The sequence below is a fragment of the Ambystoma mexicanum genome, chromosome 11 (genome assembly GCF_040938575.1).
Source record: "Ambystoma mexicanum isolate Mex_15411 chromosome 11, UKY_AmexF1_1, whole genome shotgun sequence".
In the NCBI taxonomy this organism is placed as follows: Eukaryota; Metazoa; Chordata; class Amphibia; order Caudata; family Ambystomatidae; genus Ambystoma; species Ambystoma mexicanum.
The window spans coordinates 990,667,709-990,691,292 of record NC_090934.1 but is presented as its reverse complement, the minus strand read 5'-3'; the positions used below and the strand labels follow the sequence as shown (position 1 = coordinate 990,691,292).

General features: G+C 44.6%; 2 protein-coding genes across 2 annotated transcripts in view; both read left to right on the top strand.

Moving 5' to 3' along the window:
- Positions 1-23,584, top strand: part of CEMIP (cell migration inducing hyaluronidase 1) — an 867,705-nt gene that overhangs the window by 378,994 nt on the left and 465,127 nt on the right. The window lies entirely within an intron of this gene.
- The window catches only part of LOC138504001 (inactive cell surface hyaluronidase CEMIP2-like), a 721,493-nt gene that overhangs the window by 696,966 nt on the left and 943 nt on the right, over positions 1-23,584 (top strand). Inside the window, exon 24 of the mRNA XM_069624166.1 lies at positions 2,930-3,039. Coding sequence (XP_069480267.1) covers positions 2,930-3,039 — 110 coding nt within the window. The remainder of the gene's footprint in view (positions 1-2,929; positions 3,040-23,584) is intronic.

Below are 23,584 nucleotides of genomic sequence, written 5' to 3'. Positions count from 1 at the left end.
GCTCCCCCGGGCCACCATGCTTTCATTCGGCCACAGCCCCTGGCCACACATCTCCCCCTCTCGTTTTGCACTTCCTCCCCCATCCTGCCCCTGGCTGAACCCCACCACTCACCTGCCATCCGGCGTCTCCTCACTCAGCATCCCGGCTGCCACATCATGGCCTTAGAAATAATAAAACTATAGTATTATCATAAATGCCAGGCATCCTTTTTTAAAGTAAACCAGGCACGCATGATAGGAAACATAAAGGAACTATTAGAGCCCCGAATAATAATGACCTGGGCTGCTAATTCCTAGTACCTCTTTGCTGTATGGCCATTGGCGTTAAGGGCCCTACGGTAAGTTATTGGTTCGAAAGCAGTAGACCCCCGGGGGCTTCAGTCATATAGACTTGCAATGGAGCCAATGAAATCTCCAGGAGCATCTTTGATTTGCTCCATCTTCCTTATTCACAAGTCACAGAGCTTACAGCAGGAGCAAATCCGGAGCTGCCCGGGCCATCTATGCAATGTTCGGTTTGCAAAGATGTGTGTCTCGAAGATGCTCCAGGCCAACCTAGCTTTGCTCCAGTTTGAAGCTTTGTGAGCCAGGAACAAGGTGGCAGGTGCCCGTCTGAGATGCGCCCGCGCAAATCTTTGTGAATCGGGACAATGATGCTCCAACTCTGAAACACAGGAAAAGTAGCGCAGGCGTCAAAAGAGTGGCGAGCCTCTTTGATGAGAATGGGAAACAGTCTGGCTCACTGGTCCTTTGTGGAGGCTCACAGAGCAAAAACAGGCATCAGAAACAGTGAGTAATACCTTCAGCTGGAGACTGCTCTGCTGTGTGTGTGTGTTGTCATTTAGCACATGGAGAATACCTTATGTAGACGCTTTCTGGCAGTTGGCAGCTCACTTTCCAGCCCAGAAACCTTTTACTCACCTGCTCTCAAGGCCCGTCTTGAAGAACTGGGCAGGTTGAGAGTCGGTGATGGATGCAGGTGGAATGTTCCTGGCCAGAGCTGCGGATGCGTGTTTATCCCTGTCACCTGATTGGATACACAGCCGGGCATCTGCTTAGCGTTTCAGGATCATTCCGAAACATCAGTGTGTAGGCGGGAACCTCTGGCTTTGAGTTCATGCCTCGGCCTTGGATATTTGGCGTGTGGGTTCTGAGTGGTACTCGCATATTGCTGAAGCCCACCCATGCCACATGGCCCTGTGAGGGTGGTAGTAACAGGTCTTACCTCCATCCAATGTTTTGTCAAGGTGATGGGAGTCCGCTGGCGCTGTCGCGCGGCAGCTCGTTCTATTGATGCGGAAGCACAGTGAAAGCTTGTAGTGCAGACTCGGGCCAGCATAGATACTTTCTATATGCAAACCGATCCCTGTTTATTTGTCCAAAGGTGCAGGTTGACACAATGTCCCCCCTCCCAAGATGAAACAGACGTCAATAATGTGTGGCGCGTGATCAACGAGCTGTGTGACCTGTTGATTAACCTTCAGCATAAGCTCATACCCCTGGCGCTTAAACTCAGAAACGGGTCAGAACTCCTCTTTTGAGTTCAAATTGCCACACTAGACTGCTCCCGAACATTGTTGACCAGGTGATGGGAATGAGATGTGTGCTGTAAGTGGACTAGACTGGCGAAGAGACGTACAGAGCTCTGGGAGAGAAGAAAGCTCACATTGTCTCTATACATATTGGTGTGCAGGGGTGTTGCTAGGTCTGGAACAGATCCGGGCTACACTTATTTTGGGACTGTCGGGACTGGGGGCTAGCTAGCTTTTTTGGTTGTAACACCTGAGTTTCTATCCGGGGCTACAACCAAAAGACCGAGGGCTATTGCACCCTCAGCCCCCCACTAGCAACACCTCTGTTGGTGTGTCTAAAGAGTTTGCAGATTTTGGTTAACTTGGAATAGAAAAGGTAAATGACGACTTTATTTTGACATTGTATTCACAAAACAAAACCCGAGCCTGCCCCGCTCACCCTATGTTGTCAAACAGCTTTTAGGACAACGTTTGTAAACATGCATTAGTTTTTGATCCAAAGGATTTCAAAGGAAAATTATCAATTTATATTGAAATGATCAGACTGAAAATTTGGATTGATTCACAATTGGTCCAGTAAAATCCAGTAAAAATAAAGCTCTAGCACCTGAGAGTGGGGAGAATGTGCTCATTTTCAGGGCTGTTGTGGTGGATCACAATCCCTATTGGGGAAGAGAATCCACTTTTTTGTTCTCTGGATCCAGGATCCTGGTGAATTTACGGAGGGACGGACACGCTGCCTTAAGAGATTGCTGCTAATCCCTATCCTCGAGACCCCCACCCTGTGCACTGGGTGGAGTCTGCCATCGCTCCGGGTCACACATAGATACGCGCGTCCCTTTCCTCTTCACAAGCATAGACCGGATCATAATGACACCACCTGTGCAGATACTGACGAGTTCACATGGATGGGAACCACGTATCACTTGTTGGCTTTGCATATATCTGTGTTTCATGGGTTCAGTGGATATTTGGGTGCACGCGTGTTGTGTTATGCTACTTGTATTTCCAAATGGAATCTATAGTTATTTTTCTGCTGTGATATAAATGTGTTAGATGGAATCTCTGGCTAATTCGGTGTACATATGCCTCTGCAATCTATGTGTATACAGATAGCCACCATGTTTGGGTGCATTGCCACATGTACGTGTGCAATCTCGGACTATGCCCGTCTTCATCTGGTTCCCACTTCCATATGTCTAATAGTATTTGTGCATGTCCTTATCTGCATCATGTCTCATTGCCATTCAAATGCCTAAGACTAAATACTACCCGAGTACGCGTCTCTGCCCCACTGAATGTGTGTACTTTTGAATAGACATGCCTACGAGTGGTACAGGGTTGATTGTTCTGTCTGAAGGCCTATTTCTTCATTGTATTGTTTCCATCCAATGCAGGTCTGTTGTTGTTATTTGCTCTCGAGGTACCAAGACCCCTCCTCCGGCTGCAGAAATGGCAGTTTTCATGAAGCTCGGATCTGTGAAACCTATCGCCCTGTTTGAAAAAGGTGACTATTACACATCTTGCAGTCATGCTCCATTCCCATGCACTACTTCAGCTACATCTCAATGAGGGGTGTGAACAGTGGTACAAGTGTACCAAAAAGTAGCAGAATTTGATCCCTGTAGGAAAGGATAGGTGCAAGAATGCTGCAACACGTGTTTAAAGGGGTTGTGGTCCGGGTGGGCTTGACAGCCAAGGTGTGAAATGAGCAAAAGATTGAGCTCACCCTGTGTTGTTTTTGATTGTTTTCCCAGTCAGTCAGATCATGTATGCATTGCCTTTGTAAAATCAGTCACCTTTACTAGCTGATCTTAACTCCACGGTAGGCCATTCTTAACACCTACCTGAACACATATGCTGTTTCAATAGAGGCATACAATTAGAAAAAGATGTGCTGTCATGCATAGAATTTGATAATTCTAAAGCCTGGGTCCCTAGACCAGGGTCTGCTCATCCATGCTGCTGGATATGGATATGTTTGTTTTTTGATGGGTATATATTTTTTGGGCATTGTGGGCAAAGCCAACATGGGCATGGCAATTTCGGAGCAGTGGCTATGATGGTGCAGGCAGCATGGGCATGTTTTATTACATGGGGTATTGTAGGCAAAGCCAGCATGCTGAATGTTCCTATGTGGGTTGAGGGTTCATTGCTGCAGGCAGCATGTAGGTGTTCTTAGTGTGGAATGGCATTTATTATAGGAATTATGGACAAAGTGAAGACAATGAGTGCCTTTACATGTTTTCTGACAGTGACCTGGCATTATTTACTTGCATTATGGACACATATAATATTCTTACATGGAGGTGTGCCGTGTTCATTGGTGCAGGCAGTGTGCACAGATTTTCTTAGAGAGGGAATGGCATTTTTACTAGTATTGTGGGCAAAGCCGACATCATGAATATTCTTAAATGGCCATACTGGCCTACCTTTGTGCATCCTGCAGGGGCATGTTTTCTGATGGTGGCAAGGCATTTTTTTACTGGCATTACGCGCAGAACCAAAATGATGTGCGTTCTTATGTAGAGGGGGGAGGCACATTGGTGTAGACAGCATGCACATGTTTTCTTGCAGTGGACATTCCCCATTTTTAGTGGTATTATGATCAAAGCCAACATGATGAGCATTCTTATGCAGCCATACTGGCTTACATTGGTGCAGCCAGTATAGACATGTTTTCTTACAGTGGCAAGGCATGTTGTACTCAAATTATTAGCAAAGCCAACAGCAATATGTTTTTAAGTGCGGATACTGGTACATATTGCCAAAGCCAGCATGGACATGTTTTCGTATAGTTTTATTACTGATATTATAGGCAAAAGAAACATGAGTATGTTCATATGGCGGAATAGTGGCATTTATTGGTGCAGCCATTATAGGCATAGCCAACATGAAAATATTGTGTACACTGGCATAATACTAGGGCATATTGTGGCTAAAGGCAGCATGAACATGCATTGGGAAGTGCTCCAGAAAGGAGCACTGTTGGGGTCTTGGCATCTATTGGGCTTTTTCATATGTTACCTGACAAAACTGATTGTAAACTGTATGGCTTTTTACCCAGTTTTCACTGAAAGTGCCTGGTAAAATTTACAATTTATACTCATTATTTAAACATTTTCTCAGTGGGAGAATCCCCCCAAATCTACCACGGTAGGTTTGCTATGCTCGGAAGCTCATGCATATTCATGGAAAATGTTTATGCCCCTCTAATAAACCAATTTGCAAGCCACCACTGCAAAACACTGACAGACTTATACCTCCTATCATCTGACAGAGTCCTAGGGATGAATAGGCTGTGGCCCTCCATAGACCACATGTTCCATCCTGGAATATACTGTGTTACTTTTGTTGAAGATGACAGGAGCAAACCCATGGATGATGCAGCACATTTCAAGCTGAATTCTCTGCTCTGCAGAAAGCCAAAGCAGGCTTCATGTGACCAGCTTGAACCGATCACATTTCCAACATCCACAAACCAATCAGTTTCGAGCCACCTGGGGACTACTAATTAGTTTCATTGAAGTAATCCCAGTAGTGCATTACAAAAGTTCAAGCGACTAGCCACTAAAGCTCCTACTACAGCTGCACACTTATACAGCGTCATGAAGGCAAAAATCCCACATAGCCACCTGCTAATAAAATGGCATCCATTGCAAATAGACTGGCCCTTTATCCACTGTAACATCTAAGCATTAAACCTCATCTAACAACTTGATACATTTTTCTAAAATCAGGGTGGGTGTGATGCGAGGAGAGATACTTTCTCCATCGTAGCCTGGGTAAGATGAAGCCCTCCAGGTTGAGAGCTCATTCAGGCCCCGTGAAGATATGCTCAAATACATTTTAGTTTAGCTGTAACTACTACAGGATGGTAAAATGAAGAACAGTTCCACAATGGTGAAAATGGTTATAAAAAAGTACTGGAACTGTTAACAGTAAAAGATAGAAGTGGAACTCAGTTCCCAGTTGTTCCCGCTCACTTCAACCACTGGGTGTGAAGCCCCCTAACTTAAGACTCTTCAGTTATAAAGGGGTTGGCCCTAATCAGATGGAGGTAAATTAATCCACTGTACAAGGATTGAGTTTTAGTAAAAGAGTGGTCTAGCATGCATTTAATCTTATTCCTAAAAGCTAATGATGCTTACGCAGCATTACATGGGCCCCATTATTCATGGTAATGTGTTATTCATGTATTTCTCTGGGAGCTTTATAGAGAACCAGTGAATGTCTGTTTAAAACCTTTTGCGTCATTCATGTTGGCATAGGTAGGAATCAGTCAGGGATGGGTGGGCTAGGAGTTATCTGTGAGGGGCAGCTCATGTGTGATTCCAGTAGGTGCTTGCTAAGTATTGCCACCCATGTTTACATTAGCAAGAAAGCACGTAGTCCCACAATGCAAGCTGTGTTTGCCTTTAAATAAGTGCATTGACCAAACAAGTATGCGACTTTCGCCGCTTTATGATTCGTCCGTATTTTGTTTTTTTCATTTTGTGTTCCCTTATATTGTCAGCGCTTGTAGTGCTGCTATTTGATTGTTTCAAGTTATACAAAGTCGGTTTATTACTAATCACAGTTTCCTATTCAGGAACATGATTGGCCATGCCAAGTCTAACCTCTGCTGCTGAATCCCTTCCACCTTTAGCTCTCTTTGCCTGCTTTCAATGGTTCAATGGTGCAACTATTCTATGTACTACCCCAATGCTGCCTCGTGACCACTCTGTCCTGTGCTTTGTTTGAAGGGTGGGATAGAACCAGTCAGTGTCCGTAGCCTCCTTTTTTAGCCTCATCTCATTTTTAGAAGCCTTCTATAGTGCTCTCCATGTTCTCAGTCTAGCCAGCTCCTAAACCATCTTATCAGACTCTTTTTGCTGATTAATTTGGACACTTCTTGTAGAATGCCAGCTTCGAAACCATGGCCCACTCATCACGGCACAGATGCCCAAGATCACATGAGCTTGAGAAGAACCCTCAGCCTGGACACTCATTTATAACCACAGACCACCCAACACACACTTTCGTTCTAGAATCCGATGAAATAAACAACCAAACCCGTAATATTCTGGACCTCATTAACAATGTGGCGTTAATACCCGATCCGGCGGGTCGGATCACGTGTTAAGGCCATTAGCACCCCAGGTTACCAAAGCGGCAACCCAGGGTGCTAAAAAATAAAAATAAAAAAAAGAACGTTTTTTTTCTTCCTATAACAGGACGCGCATGGCGTCCCGTAGTACGATGGAAAATCCTTTACCAACATGGGGCTCCATACAAAGCCCCTCTTCCCTTTCCATGGTGGCCGTTCTGAGCAGGGAGGAAGGTGCGACTGGCTGAAGGGGAGGTGGGTGGAAGATGACAGTGGGGGAAGCAGGCCAACAGGTGGCTTGGAACACGGGCTTGCACCGGTGGTTCAAGCCCGCGTTCCTTGCCACTTCGTTGGCTGGCTCTCCCCTGCCGTGTGCTAATGAAACATAAGACCGGGTGCAACTGCCCATCTCCGGCACCAATAAACCCTTTGACATGCAATCCAGAGCCAGGAGACATTATAATCGGCAGCCCGAACAATGCCCTCTCCATCTCCAAACACGGCACGGAGATCCACAAAATACTCAGTGAAGGAGGAACCAACATGCTCATAACAACAGAAACCTGGTTGTCAGACGACTACAAGGTTACACACATGAATCCATCCCTACAAACTTTATTTAAACTCATCCAAGTTAACCAGGCCAGCAAAAGAGGAGGAGGAAGTTGAACTGTGGCAAACAAAGGACAAGACAAAATATCGACTTCACACCACATGAACCCCCCAGGCTGTGAAGGACTCCTTATCGACCTCAAACTCAACCACCAAACCAACCTCTCCTTCCTACTGTCACAGCCGGCCTTAATAATCCATAGAAACTGGTCGATAGTTCAAGGGTTTGTATTTGCAAAAAACTGCTTGAAATTAGTTGACTGTTTACAGGATGATTGTTGACTATCTCACACTGGATTAGAAAGCAGGGGTTATACTATTGGGCAGGTCCCTCCTCTTTCCCGTGGGCTTTCACCTCCCTAGCCCAGATGTGCCCAAACCCCAGGACCCCCAACTAGCAATACATAACACATACTCGTTAATGCTAGCATAGGTGAGAGCCTAAAGGCCAAAGCCTGCCTTATCTATCTGCCCCCCTTAGGGCTCTTCTAAGTGTTTCTATCCCCAGTGTTTCCAACAGAAATGAGGGTTTCCTTGTGACAATTACAGACAGCTTGGTCCTTTCTCACACTCACCCGCTCCTCTGTCTCTTTCCTTTCCCTTGTTCTTACTACCCCTCTTCCTTCCCTCTCATGCACTACTGCAACATCCCCTCTCCTCTTTCTTACATTTGCTTGCACTTTCCTTTTTGCCTTTCATTCCTCTCTCCTGCCCTGCCAATATCCCACACTCTCACTCTATCTCCTCCTACTTCTTTTCCTTGCTCCTTTACCCTCGCCCTTCCTTGCTCCTCTACTCTCACCCCTCCCCACGCCACTCAGGGATATGGTGCCCTGTTCACCCTCCTCACTCCACTCAGGGATATGGTGCCCTGCTCACTAACCCGCACTCATCTATGTAGTGCACTGCTCACGTGCACATACTAATCCTGCTCTCTTTCTCCCATCTGGCCAAATACACTCACTCTCACTATTCGCACCCTTTCACTTCTCTCCTACATCCTTCTCCTCACACCCTTCTCCTACACCCCTCACTACTATCCTCACTCTCAGAGCATTCACTCCCTATCACTCTACATATTACCCTCACTCCCCTCTTTCTGGCTCCCATTTTCCCCTCAATATCACCCCACTTTCAGAAACATCCTCTCACTCACTGCTTCATTCTCACAAACTGGTACCACTCTCCCTCACAAATACCTCACCTGCACCCTGCTCCCATTCCGCTGCCAACTCTTCAGCACCCCACTCAACTGTCTGTCCTCTGCCAGATCTCTCAGTCCACCTCCACACCTCCTGACCTCACCCCTACAACTCACCCACTGCCTTTCTTTCACTCATCTTTGATCCTGTTCACTTCCCCCTCCTGCCACACCATTGGTTCCAGCTCTTAGCTGACTGTTGGCCAAACTGTGCCTGCCTTTCCCCGAGGGACTGGGTCACACAGCTGAAAAGCTTTTAAAACCCTTTAAACCCATACTCATTTTCCAGCACGTTTTTTTGCAATGGTGTCTGATAGCTTCTTTGTAGTTTTTCTGGCATGCTGTGTGTCTGAAAGTTTGTTTTTCTGATGCCACAGGTTATTTGCTTTCTAGGGTGCTAGATGCTGTCTGGTTGTGGTGTTGATTCACAGTCAGTATTAGTCGCAGGGTTTCAGGTTTTCTGCTTGTTTGGTTCCGGTCCAGATTTTCTTGGTTGCTCACAGGTGTATTCTGGGAGTTGTGTTTCTGAAAAAGCTTAAAGAGAACACTGGTCAGAAAAAGTGTTGGGATGTATCATGTGATATAAAGTTGTACTATTAATGACATTCCTGGCCTACAAAGTGATGGTACTGACTGGGGTCCCGCACGTTCTTCATACCACTACAAGGAGGGTCACAGTTCCCCCGTGGCAGGGTGATCCTCAAGGCAATATTTTGTGATACAGGCCTAATAATTACCCTTCCCATTAACCACCTTGCCCGTTCTGGTACTCTAGTACAGTCATCTAATGGTATTTTTACTATCAACACACCAATGCGTTAACTCCCGATGAAGAGTCCGAGCCCAACCCCAACGATCCAGAACTCTGAGTAGTGAAAGAAATGTTAATGGAACTGGAAAACCTCATAACCAAAGCATTAGACACCCTCATCCCCACTAAAGCACATCACCCTCAGAAAAAAATATGATTCACACCCCACCTACGAGCACTTGAAAAAGGAATTGAATACTTGAAAACACTACAACGGCAAGATAAGGACGCCTACCAAAGACAGATCCTCTACTACAAAGCAGAAATCCTTAAAGCTAAGATAGGATACAATTCCAAACAAATCAATAATGCACCTGATCTGGAGAAAGACACTTAAAAAATCATTTATGGCAGCATGAGAAACCCAGCTTCCTGAAACAAAACACCTCCACCTAACAAAGGTCTGCAATATGATTTCACCAGCCAATTTGGAAGCACAGTACTAAACATTCAGCAAGCCATCAAGCCAGCAATAAGGATCAGAATTCGAAACACCATTCAAACCCCGGTCAATGACATTTAGCCTACAACCCAAGCGATGAACAGCTTTAAAACAATATCTGAACCTTACTTAAACTTGGCAGCAAAGCTGGCTCTTCTATTGGCCCCTGCCCCCTGAATATCTCAGCTTTCTACTTTCGTAAATTAATGAACTGCTCACTCGAAATAGGAATTGTACCAAAGTTTTCAAAACTGCCTACATCAAACCACTTCTAAAAACCACTTCTGGAAACTCTAGGCAACCCTTCCAACTTTTGTTCTATCTCAAACCTCCTGTACTCAGCCCCATTTCTAGAGGGCTGGGTATACAGACAGATAACGGAACATGTAGAGTCTAATAATTTACTTAATTGCTCAGAAGACAGTTTTTTTTATTTATTTATTTACAAATATATACAGAAGCAATAATACAGAAATAATCAAGCAATTACAGAAGAATAGAAAAAAAACCAACTAACTAAAAGAAATCATTAAACCCATTCCAGATCTTCTCATACAAAGACAATTTATGTTTCAGTTTGTAAAACAATTTTTCAGTTCTTGACAGGCAGTGCATTTCCTGGACCCATTCTTCAAATGAAGGAGGGATCCGGCTTTTCCATCCTTGAAGTACTAACCTCTTGGCCACAATGGAAGCACTAAAAAAACACTTTCTAAGGGCAGAGCTGATATCATCCAACCCGGAATCATCACCCATGATCACAGTCTTAAAATCCAGGACAGATCCCCCACCCGTAATCCTGTCACATACATCACAAACTTTGTTCCAAAAATCTCTGACCCGCACACAGCTCCACAGCATGTGTTCTAAAGACCCAACATCCTGAACACAACCCCAACACTCGTCACTGTTGGTCATGCCTCTTTTGTGTAATGTTTCTGGACACCAGTATACACGACAAGACAGTTTTAAATCTATGAGATGCACCAAATTAACACTAGTTTCCATTTCGCACAACCTCAAAAGCGCTACAGATGTCATCACCTTAGCACTCTTACTCCTTGACATCTCAGCAGCCCGTGATAGTATTAACCACAGTACACTAATGAGAAGACTGGAAGAAACGGGACTTCTTAACATAACTCTATAGTGGAGGAGAGCATTCCCAATGGGCAGAAATCACCTGGCTCCCCCTTTCAGTTCAAACCTACAAACCATTACCTTTGGTGTACCCAGGGGATTGAGCCTCTTGCTGCTCCTCTTCAGCATCTACATGACCCCTTTTGAGAAAGATCATAATATCTTAGGGGCTCGCCTGCTGCAACTATGCGGATAACACAGAAGTCATATGCAAAATGACCGATGATGGAAACTCCAACACCACTCTTAGCAACTGATTTGTGCGAACAAATGAATGGATGATGGCAGGCTACCTAGAACCCAACCTAGACACAACTGAAATAATGATAATCTCACCTCACACTACACCTGAAACACCTCTACCATGTTCTTTTGAAATGGGTAACTGACCTAAACCACCTTAAATGATAAGGAACTCTGGCGAACCCTGGGTATTCCTCCCTTCTCCCCAAGGGGGAGCCCAGCCCCTCTGAGTCTAGCGAGGTGAGCAGGCTCCACAAAAGACCTTCCCTAGGAGCTCAAATGGGACCTCAATGGGAGTGACCCTCCCTTAGGGGACAAGGACTCCCGTTCCGATGTGGAAACTCCTACATCCAACACCATATCTGCCTCTATGGGACTGCCAGCTATGAAGATTAATCTGTCATCCTTATATTAGGTGTCAAGCAAAGTGGGGACAAACCAGCCATACAAAGAAAGAGGAAACATTTCTTTAAAACGAGACATGTATATAACTGAGACAAGTACCTCTTGGGAGGCGAGAGAGCATGGTACATAGGGAAAGCCCCTGTCGTGCTTAGGCTTTGGAGAGAAGGAGCAGAGTGAAGTTGCAGAGCCGTGGACTGTTGGACCAGCAAGTCACGCCGGATTGAGACAGCGGAGAGCTGAGGAATCCTGCAATGGGAGAACCGTTGCCCGAATAGGAAGCAAAGTCCCGTACCAGGTGGTGGCATGATGGCAGTTGCATCATGGTGAATGAAGGGCCCAGCCAACGATGCCAAGACTGCCCGAGGATGGAGTGCTATGTGCTCCCTTCTGCCCACGTCCATAGACAGCATATCGCTGTAGAGGAGCCGAGAACAGGTTGCCGACCAGACAGAGTGAAGAGGAATCGGGAAACAGAAGTCCTGAGTGCACGCTGAGCCCCGCGAGGTTCCCCTGAATCAGAAGAGGTACCGGGGAGAACGGGGAAAGCGTAAGGCCGCAGGGAAAACGTTTGGGAAAGCGAGGGACTTTGCACAATCACAAGTATGAAAGTCGTACTTTAAATTGGCAGAATTGGAGTTATGTGAAGTCAATACAATGTGTGACGAATAATGCTGTATGGGAAACTTCTAAAAAGTGGAAGCAAATACCCTGAGATGAAGGAAGAAAATCCCAGGTATAGGTTATGTTATATGGTTGGGATGCGACAAGGGGTTTCCCCAGTTATACGTCCTTGTCCCCAGGAGGAAATGTCCTCCCACTGAGGTCCTCCTGCATTTTACCACCCCTAGCTGGACTCTTGGTTAGTGGCCTCAGTACCCTAGCCTCATGGAAAGGTACTCCGACCTGAGAAAAAGTGATGCCATATGAAGTATTGTTACACCACCCACTCTCTATCAGATCCGCCAGAGCTCCTGGAGACCATGCAGATCTCTGCGGTGCGCGGTAGAAATCCTAGTCATATGACATAACCTCAGATTTCCTCTTAATTGTATTTTTGCTGAGTAATTTGGAAAAAAAATGTCTTCAACAAAATTGAAAATATATTGTATTTTATATTTCTACTTTTCCTACACTTTCAACCCTGCTCTGTTATCTTGGTAACTTTTTCTTAGATATTTCTTTCTCTAGTGATGCCTTTCCTGCCTCTCAAGAATGAATTTGCTTAGCCCTGGTCCGTAAGAAATATTAAACACACGGAAATCGCTATTGACCTCCTACCAACCAATCAGAATGTTAGGAATGCAGTCTATAGTTACTGGTATTGACTGCATTCCTGACATTCTGATTTCGGACGCAGAATGGGAATCAACATAAAGCCTGTTTCTGCAATCAAAAAACAGTAATGCAATATCCCAGCAAGATCCCTTTCAATAGGACTGTCTAATATAACTTAACATACCAAAGTGAAAGCTAAAAACATGATACAATGCTTTCCCCTTTTTAAAGAAAACCTGTTCACTTTTAGAGTGCACATAGGGCAAGCTCCTTCTGAGACTATTCCAGGTCAAACAAGTTTGAAATTAAACGGCTCATCTTACAAATGCAATGTAAGTATTTAAATATTACAAAAGTAAAACTGGCAAGAAACAGCCACGCAGTGCCAGAAAATGGTTTACCAGTTTCCATAGGTGGTCAGTTCATGATGTCTCCTTTCAACAAGTAGTCTGTTGAGCTGCATGGCAGATGTTGGAGGTGGCTAACATTTGCTTTCCCGATGGCCGGCAACATCCACCTGCATGCCACTACTTCTTGCTACTGCTCTCTCACTAGACCCACATACAACTATATGGCTACTGACACTGTCTCAACCGTTATCACACAAAATGCACAGTCATCATGGACACCACAACCCATTGCAGGCGCTCAGAGAAGAAATAGGTTATCCGCTAGAATACCTAAGGTTCCCATGAAGGAACCTCTAGTGGCAGATGCTCTACTACCCCAGGACAAAATAGCCATGGCCTTATAACCAATCACCCATAACAAACAGACTTCATGGACACTACAACCCATTACAGGCAGACAGAGAAGAAATAGGTTATCCGCTAGAATACCTAAGTTTCTATTGAAGAAACCTTTAAGAGCAGATACTTTACTGCCCCAGGACAAAACAACCACTGTCCTACAACCACAAACTAACATCACTACCTTGAACCTTCAGCCGACTAAAGATTCTAATCACATCCTAGCTTCTACCACTAAACCTACCTGTCCTCATATGATCTCTTTAAAAGGAGTGCTTACTAATGCCAGATCCGTCACTGCCCATGCTCTGGATATAGCCGACTCCATAAAAACTAAGAATCTTGACTTTTTAGCAATCTCAGAAACCTGGTTACACACAGCCTCTGGCCCTCTCCTCTCCTTAGCCATCCCGGAAGGATACACTATCTATAGAAAAGATAGAGGCACAGAAAGAGGAGGGGGAGTAGCACTACTAGCTAAAGAATCTCTGGATATTAGAATATCCCCACCCTACCTTTCACATCTGGTGAAGTCATGACTGTAAAAATGTCCCTTACACCTACTTGTACTCTCACACTCCAAATCATCTATAGACCCCCAGGTATTATTTCTACCTTTGATGATGAAATCACAACACTAGTGGCCCACAATCTGAAACCACAATCGAATATGATTATTATGGGTGACTTTAATTTAGGATTCAACGACTCCCAAGACTTGAATGCCACCCTCTTAGCGAACACACTTGAAGCCCAAGGTTTCACACAAAGAATCTCGACACCAACACATGATAAAGGACGTACCTTGGCTTGGCTAGCTGATATCAATTGTACTACCATCATCCAGTCCAATACCCCTTCACCTTGGTCCGACTATAACATTATCACATTCACTACCACCAGTAACTCTAAAGCACTAAATAAACATATCCCAACTATGTTGGCCCCCTCGAGAAACCTTAAAAATGTTAGCCGAGATAAAATGCTTCCTTTACTCTCACCTATCCTAAAAACACAGCACCTGGTCAGCAAGCCATCAACTCTAGTTAGCCGGTATAATGAAACCATGTCTGCAGCAATGGAGAAAATTGCCCCACTAAAAAGTAAAAAATCCAAACCGCCAGCACACATCAATCTGTGGTTCACCTCTGAACTTAAAGCCTTACGGGCCCAAAAAAGATCTGCAGAAAACAAATGGATCAAATCCCCATCTCAAGAAAACAAAACCTTGTTCAAAACTTTAGCCAACGAGTATAAGTCTGAAACCATCAAATCTAAAAGTGCAGTCTATAATAAAAGAATTCTCAATGCCCAATCTAATACCAGAGAATTATTCACTATTCATCGAGAATTGGAATCCCCAGCATCTACCGTTGATCTTACGATCAAAGACACACAATGGTGCACCAAAATTCAAAATGCATTGGTGGACAAAGTAGCACTCCTACAATACAAAATTGAACAGAAAAAAACTAAACTTAATCTCAACCAAACTCCCTTAACCAGCTACCCTCCACCAGACACAGCTGAAGTAACTAAACTCTCCTTCCTTCCTCTCATTACTCTAGACACAATTAACATTATCAAAAGTTTAAAACCTTCCAGATGCAAAGGGGATATCTGCCTGGCGACCTTGGTAAAAAGAATGTGTACTGGAACTTGCCCCTTTTATCACTCATCTGATTAATAATTAATTTGCCACCAATACAGTTCCTAATGACCTAAATACAGCTTGGTTCTACCCCTACTAAAAAACCTACATTGGACCCTAATAGTCCAACCAACTATCGTCTGATTATAACCGTTCCCTTTTTACTGAAAATATTAGATCATGCAGCCTATTTGCAGATCCAAAAACACCTTGAAAGATAATCACCTTTTAGGTCTAAGACAATCAGGTTTCAGACCAGGTCACGGTACGGAAACGGCCCTGCTTGATCTGAAACCACAAATGGATCAGTACAAGGACAACAGAGAATTGTGTATCCTCCTATTATTAGAGATATCTGCTGTGTTTGATTTAGTAAATCATGACATCCTATGTCAACATTTAGACGCAGCAGCTCAATTTACCCCAAACACTATCAACTGGATCAGATCATTCCTATCCAATCGATCTATGAGAGTCTTTTCAGAATCTGCAGCAGCCCCCCCAATCCCGGTAACATGCAGGGTCCCACAAGGCTCTTGTGTCTCACCCACTCTTTATAACGCATTTACCAAACTTCTTTTTGACAAACTTGACAATATGGGTATCTCATATACCAATTATGCGGACGATACCGAGATTCTAATACCTATTACGGGATGTTATGACACAGACTCAAAAAACCTAAACAAAATATACCTTGCCATCCAGGCCTGGATGGCTAGCAATGAACTGTGCCTTAATGATGAAAAGACAGAGCTTATCATCATTGGAAACAAAACTAAACTTAACAACCTCACCCAGCAGTACAAATCATTGATCATAGATGGGAATACGATCCCTGGAGCCAGTGAAATAAAAACCCTCGAAGTCTACATTGTCTCTGCTCTCACGCTAAACAGACAAGTCAATGCAGTACTCTCTTCGGCCACGTACATGGCTAAACTAATAAGAACTAGTCGACCTTTCCCCTCTCCGGAAAATACAATCACATTGGCCAGAGCATTAATACTATCAAGGATAGATTATTGCAACTCCCTCTTCGCTGGAACTAGCGCTAGAAATGTAAGAAAGTTACAAACAGTGCAAAACAACGCCATTACAGCTGCTCTAAACATCCCTAAACACAACCATATCTCTGCCACTAGAAAGGACATTCATTGGCTTCCTGTCCAGGACAGAATCAAATTTAAAATTCTAACCATGGCGCATAAATGTATGGCTAAGAAAGCACCCAAATATCTCAGTAATCTCATGAACAAAGTCAACTCTAACAGACCAACACGGAGTGCATACTCCAATCAACTCAGCATACCTAGATTCAAGAGATCAAAAGCAGGAGGCTCCAGCGTCCCAGTAATAGCTCCTATACTATGGAATTCTCTTCTGCACCAACTCAGAAATGACCAATCATATTGGTCATTCAGAAAAAAACTTAAAACATTCCTCTTCAGTTCTGACCTCCAGTAATAACCTGCTGTATCTTTTACTATGGGGAGGTTATGTATTGATGAAGTCAAATGTAAATACTGTAATGTCTTATGTAGGCCCACTGAACATGATTTAATCACAATGCTTATTGTAATATCTGTAACAATTTATGCTTTCTAAGATATGTCAAAACGTAACAATTTTTCTTAAGAATCCAATTTAGCGCCTAGATGCCTCTGGGCTCTGTGCGCTGTATAAATGCAAACATAAATAAATAAATAAATAAATAAATGTATAAATCAGAACTTCTGCAAACCCCCAGCCCTGATCTCAAGCCACTCCCCCCACCACATCCAAGGAGAGTCTGGGTTGGTGGGCTTAGGAGTAGGATGCACCCTCAGGGGCCAGAAACCCCCTACTGCATGCAGTGACCTCCCAACTGTGAGTTTAAGCCACTCCCTCATCCTCAACCAATGAGAGACTGAGTTGGTAGGATTAGGGGGTAGGGCGCTAAAGACCTGGCTCAGTCACAGCACTTCCCACCAAGGCCAGGGCCTTAAGGAATGTGCAGTCATGTGAGAGGCTTTCCCACTACCTCAGTAATTGGTGTAATTAAGCATGCACAGATACAAACACTACATTTCCCACAATGTACTGTGCTGTGTTCCTTTGAAGATCAGACACTCAGCCTTCCTCATGGAGTCAAGCTGTGTTCTTTTCAGCTGAGTTAATGAAAGATAAGGACACGGTGGGCAATCTATGACCCTTCAGACCTGCAATTCCCAAGAAGCCTAGCAACTACAGTCATATTGAGCCATCATGGACGCTGTAGGCCGAAAGGTCTGTAGAGCCGCATGTGTCCCATTGATGAAGTAGACCCCAAAATTCTACATCTTGATGCGATGCCAGATACCGGGCAGCCATTAACCTTATCTCCCCAAATGTACTATGTGGAACTAGCATAAGACCTTGAGATGGAATTACAGTTTAAATCCTGTGTCCTGCACTTGCTCCTCCTCCCCTTCCCTTTGCACTTTTCCCCTTTCCTCGCCCCTGCACTTGCACAATCTCAGTGTCACTGAGCCTAGTAGGATCGTTGTCTTGTCCCCCCCTTGTTCCCTCCCCTGCCTCGTCGCGCCTTAAAAAACTTGTGTATGTGCTCACTATAAATAAAATATCATATCATATATCATGACACCCATGTGCCCCTGAATGTGCGGGAAACTTCCATGACTGACTTTTAGCCATAGGTTGCTGGTTGTGCCAAGTCCGCCTTAAATTAAACAATCATGAGGTTGGCATTATGACTTCTTTTATCCCAGTTAGTAATGGGCCCGTTCAATTTGGCCCACCTGTGTGGGACAGGCCCCTCCATAGTCTCAGTGGTTAAGACCCTTAGTGTCAAGATAGGCCCAGAACCACCTCAAATTTTCAAGAGGATCCAAACTAGCTTGTTTGGACTAGACTTTTTAAGATCCATTTCTTTCTTTTGTCCTGTTGTCAGTACAGGTTTTGAGTACAACATGCTTCTTAGCCTGTCTCCTTCACAACTGCAAACCCCCTCAGCGAGGTCCTCCCAATGCTTCCATTTCGAGGGTGCAGAAACCTCACAATCCAGCACCTGAATCAGGGGTGTTGCTAGGTCTTTAAGGACTGTATTATGTCTGTAATATTTATAATGTACCAACGACTGCTACCATTCCTCTACCTCTGTAACTAAGCTCTCACAAGTAACAGCGCCTCAATGCCCTTGGGCTGCTTGCGCGCTATATAAATTTAAATAAATAAATAAAAGACCCGGGGCAACACTAATGTCAGGACTCGGGGGTAGCTAGGCTTTTGGTTGTAGCCCCTGAGCTTCTATCCAGGGCTACAACCAAAAGATCAGGAGCTATATTCCCCTTAGCCCCCCTCTAGCAACCCCTCTGACCTGGGTTACTCTGGACATTGAAATGGTGATACTGCATTGCTCACTTGCAGAAACGAATACAGCACACATCCATCTCAATAGGGCCCACACATATTTACACTTACTTCTCTTAATTTCTGGCAGCTAAACCCCAAATCTACATTCCAGCTCGCAATCTGAGATTCTCGTCGCTTCGGCAAGCAAAAATTGGCTGCTGTTCTTTTTCAGACCAGGCCTGCCAATAGAGGAATTCTTTCCCTAAGGGCATTCCATGAACCCAGGGCCCCTTGCTGTTTAGGAAAAGATTGAAACCCTGGATTTATGCTCCATGAAGGTTCATTCTCGGAGCAGCTCCAGGACTGCGTTTGCTTTGATAGCACCACTAGGCCTTTTATACATGAAATTACGTAAAAATAGAACATTTCCAGCAGTCTCCTCTCTCAAACAGCACATGCTTGTACGAGTCTGGAGCACCGTTTACTAACTACTCAATCCTCAGGCTCCTTAATATGCACGAGTGAGGTGTCGTAAGCCATGGGTGTGGGTAGCAAGCGGTGTTGGGGACATTCAGGCGATTTCTCCTCATCAGTGACCAGGTCATTGGGCACACTGGGATATATGACCTGCATTGGCCCAAGCTACTGAAATAGCTTCAACTGGACTATTGTTCATTTTTCATAATGCTTTAAATCTGGGCACCTCATATTTAGAATCTGCACCAGTGATTGAAGTGAGCGGGAACGGTCAGGAGCGGTGTTCCACTTCTTTTACCACTACCATATTCACCATTCTATACAGAGGATTTGTCCATTCATATCTTTGTGCAAGTGTAAAGTTGTGATAGGAGCCTTAGTTGCTCGTCACTCGGACTATTGCAATGCCCCGGCCGCAACACCTTGTCACATGTTGCACCATACTTCCGCCTACCCTCTCCCGTGCCGAGACCACAGTTCCACTACTTTTTTCGGTACATTTCTACCACTGATCTGCACCTCCCAAGATGTTGAGCGACTGGAAGACCTGGACTGGATTTTGCACTTTTAAACCTTCCTAATCATACAAACCATAAAGCCAAAGCCAAGCATCTTCCAAGATACAATGTGAGTAGCTTCTGGAGGCGACGGAGTAAATCATTGTATCATAGATGCCCTGAGCTGTGCTAAAACAGCACCTGCTCAAGCTGCTCATGCTGCAGGAGGGCATTCCTACCACTAGGCAAATAACCTCTTTAAAGGTGTTGCTTAATTAGCATATTCTCGAGATAGACATTTTTGTTAGAAAAGGTAAATTGTCCATTTGAGTCTGTCTTCCCTTTTAGATGCCTCCTTCCGTGTCCATTCTAAACCGGATAAAGCCCAACACACTGTACTGAAGCCGCACTGATATCTGACGTGAAGAGTCGCACTAGCACTGAGAACTCTAACTCCTCTACCCAGCATCTTCTGTTGATCTTTAGAACACCCACTTCTCCTTTGATCTCTCACACTGTGGGATCTCTAGACCAGCCCTCTACTGGCCCTTAGGCTCCTGAAACCTCTCTTCCTTGTTTCCCCAGAGTTCTCTCCAGTTTTCTTCACTCTCCTTCCCCCACACTCTTCTGCTTGGGATTGGAATGCCTTCTTATCAGTTCTCTTCACACCTTGGCACTACCAATGCACAAGTCCATGTTCTTCAAGCTATTCTCCACCTGTGTCCATTGTCAAGTCTTGAATGGTATCTCACTTCTTCATTTTAATCCACATAAGACACAGCACCCCCTTTTCAAATCATCTCTTTGCCCTTCATCATGTCCTGGCTCTTTGCCCGCTCCCTGCCACTTTATCCCTCTTTCTACATCTGCTCGTAACATCTGTGCCCTGCTTGGTACTGCCTTTTGCAGGGTTTTTTGCCTCAAATTCTTTTTCGAAAAAACCCATCAAATTTTTTAGGGGGGGCTAGTAAATTATATATATGGGGTGTGTGTGTTTGGGAATAAATACAAATGAAAGAAAATTGGGGGTTGAGGGGTAACTCCCCCAAAAATAATTTTTAAAACATTCAATGGGTTTTTCTGTGAAAAAAATCGTGGTAAAAAACCCTGCAAAAAAACATCCAGCGATGAAATGACATGGAACCCGGAAGCAATATGCATCATGTGACAGGTGTTGTGGCCGGGGCATTGCAATAGTCCGAGTGGCTAGCAACTAAGGTTCCTATTATAACTTTACACTTGCATAGGGACATGAATAGACAAATCCTCTCTATAGGATGGTGAATATGGTCATAAAAAGTAGAGGAATGGTAAGCAGAAAAAAATAAAAGTAGTGGAACACCACTCCCGACCGTTCCCTGCTCACTTCGATCACTGGCTCAGCTCGTTCCTCTTGAGCTATAGGTCTGCCTAGCTTCTGTCCTTGAAATGTCCATGTGTTTTGCCCAATACTATCTGTCTGAGACACCTCTATCTCAGTTGCTTCCCACAGGCCAAGCCTCCCAGTTATCACGTGGTACTTCCCCCATGCGCCCCTTGCTGAATACACCTTGAAACCTGGCCGAAACTGATGTCCTCGAGCATATGCACCCAGTTTCCCCATCTGGATTTACCATCGTAACATCCATTGGATACTGCACACATCACCACCATTTTGTAACTAATTCAAAACAAATCTATTGGACCTTTCAGATTGAATATGACCAGCAAATGAAACACAAGAATAGTTTTAAAAAGTTAGAGAGGTATGAAACATAACATATTACATTGGATGGAATTCCATTAGCTTTTCTTCAGCTTTCCATTGGCAAACTGAGCATAGGAAATAACTCTAACCAATTGGTCTAAGTAGGCGGGAGCGGTTGGGAGCATTGCGCCTCTACTTTATAAAAATGTTTTACTCTTACTATACTTTTATTTTAAAAATACACCGTTCTGGAATGGTTTCGTTTTAAAATAAAAGTGTAGGAAGAAGTTGAAACTTGCACTTCAGTGCACTGCACTGAACATTCCCTAAATGGTGTGTGATGAGGTTTGTAGTGAGCGCGGGCAGTTCCACTATTTCTTTTCGTACACTTCGACCACTGTTCTAACCCCAATGCAAGTCTACGAGGAAATTATGTTCTCCCACTTTCTGTTAAAAAATCTCCCTCCTAGGTGCTTCAAAATGTGGGCATGTCTCGAGGAAACGCATGGCATTTGTATTACACCCGCGGTCTTCAGAAACAGTAAGCATAGGGATTGCTTATTAGATACTTATTTGAATACGTGCATAGATCCTTTGTACTGCTTCTCTTGCATCTTTTGAAAATTGGAGCGAGTAAAAGAGGGAGGTCTGTGGTAGAGCTGAGAGAATAGTGGTGAAAGAAGAGCCTGATGATTGAGGAAGAAGGAAGGGTTCCACGAGCTTAGAAGTGGAACAGACAAACGTGAGTGAACGTACAGGGTACGCAATTCAGGGGAGCTGGGAGCTATTTAGCTCCTGCGTCTAGCACAGGAGGGCCTGGTTAGCTTGAAAGCAACAGCTACCAGGAGCTACTTTGGGCTCCCCAGGCAATTGTGCCTTACAAACATGCACACATGGCATCCATTTTGAATATTAGGATGTATCTAGTACACATTTAAACATAATGAATCCTATATAATGGACAAGAAGTGTGCATTTCATGTGGAAGTCAGGGTTGCAGTGGGCTGGGTACTCGCTTCTGGTTCCCCAGCGGTAGCTTCTTCTAGGTTATGCCCGACACCCAGGAGCTGGTTTTAGCTCCTGTTCAGCGAATCTTAATTTCGAACCTTGGTGTATTGGCCTATATGAGCAAAATGTGAGTATGTCCTGATAAAGTCACACACACACACACAGATGCATTTAGAGTGTAGAAACATGCATGTTGACATCCACAGAAAATGGGATTCTTATCCCATTCCTTGTCCTCTGAACTGTTGCCCTTAGATGTGTTATGCCTGAGCACATCATATCACTGTGTGAACCTTCCCTACACTTGTTAAGCTAACAAGCTTTTGTACAGCACCCATACACTGTTATAGTCTTATAGTACCAAGTATTGCCTGGATGGTGGTGTACTGTGCTGCCGCCAGCCAGGCGTAACCAGACCAAAGAGGTGAAAGGATAGGTGCAGCAGGTGTATGATAGGAACAAACAGTTGGAAACATACAAGGGGCTTGAGGGGGACTGATTGATTGTGGTAATCTAGATGCATTGCAAATCAAGTGGAGGGCTGATCATGAGAAGCCGGACTAAAACCCATCCATAATACCAAACACTTTCTTTGAACGCATTTTCTAGCACTTTGTTGGGTGGCGCTATAATGAGCAACTGCATTGTTTTCTGATGGACTCAGTATGCGCTCAAGTGTGCCCTGCGAGTGTGAAGGCTTCTTCACCGGAAACAGTTTTAAACAGCCCCCACCCTGTTCACCTTTGGGATGGTTATCTGTGGACACAGGGCTGTAGCCATGTACATGTGAATGCAGGGAACCCAAAAGTTAAAGCGGGCAGGGGGTAGAAGGCAAGAGCCAGATCCTCCAGAGCCCAAGCATATTCGCCACTTGGTGAGTGGGGCGATTACATGATCCCTGTTAGGTGGTGTGGCCAGTGACAGAAGTGACTGCGAGTAGACCTGCAGATCATGGTAAAGTGTACTCCTCTATATTAGGAAAGTAGGCTCAGGCAATCCCTATCCATGCTGTGTCTGAAGACATAGAGGGTTCATACAATATCATATATCCTCTATGCTCAGTTTCCCTCCTCTTCCAGACCTCATTTCTCCTCCTTTCTCCTCCTTTTCCCTGTTCACCCCTGATAATGTTTCTAGACAAGTCTGATCTATGAAAATCTCTTTAAAGCAGGTTCTCCTCTGATCATCCAGAACCATCAAGGACCTCATCGACACCCTTGCCTCAGCCTTAGGCGATTTCTGCAATCACTGCTTTGCCAATGGAACTTTCCCCTCCTCCTTAAGCACTCTCTTGTGCCCGCCCTTCTAAAGAAGCCCTCAGCCGATCCTTCCTCTCCAGCTAACTATCGCCCAATTTCCATCACTCCAAGCCAGGCCAGGTTCATAGGAAACGGATCAGCTGTATTTTAGCGAGCCTGACGTCCGGTGTTGT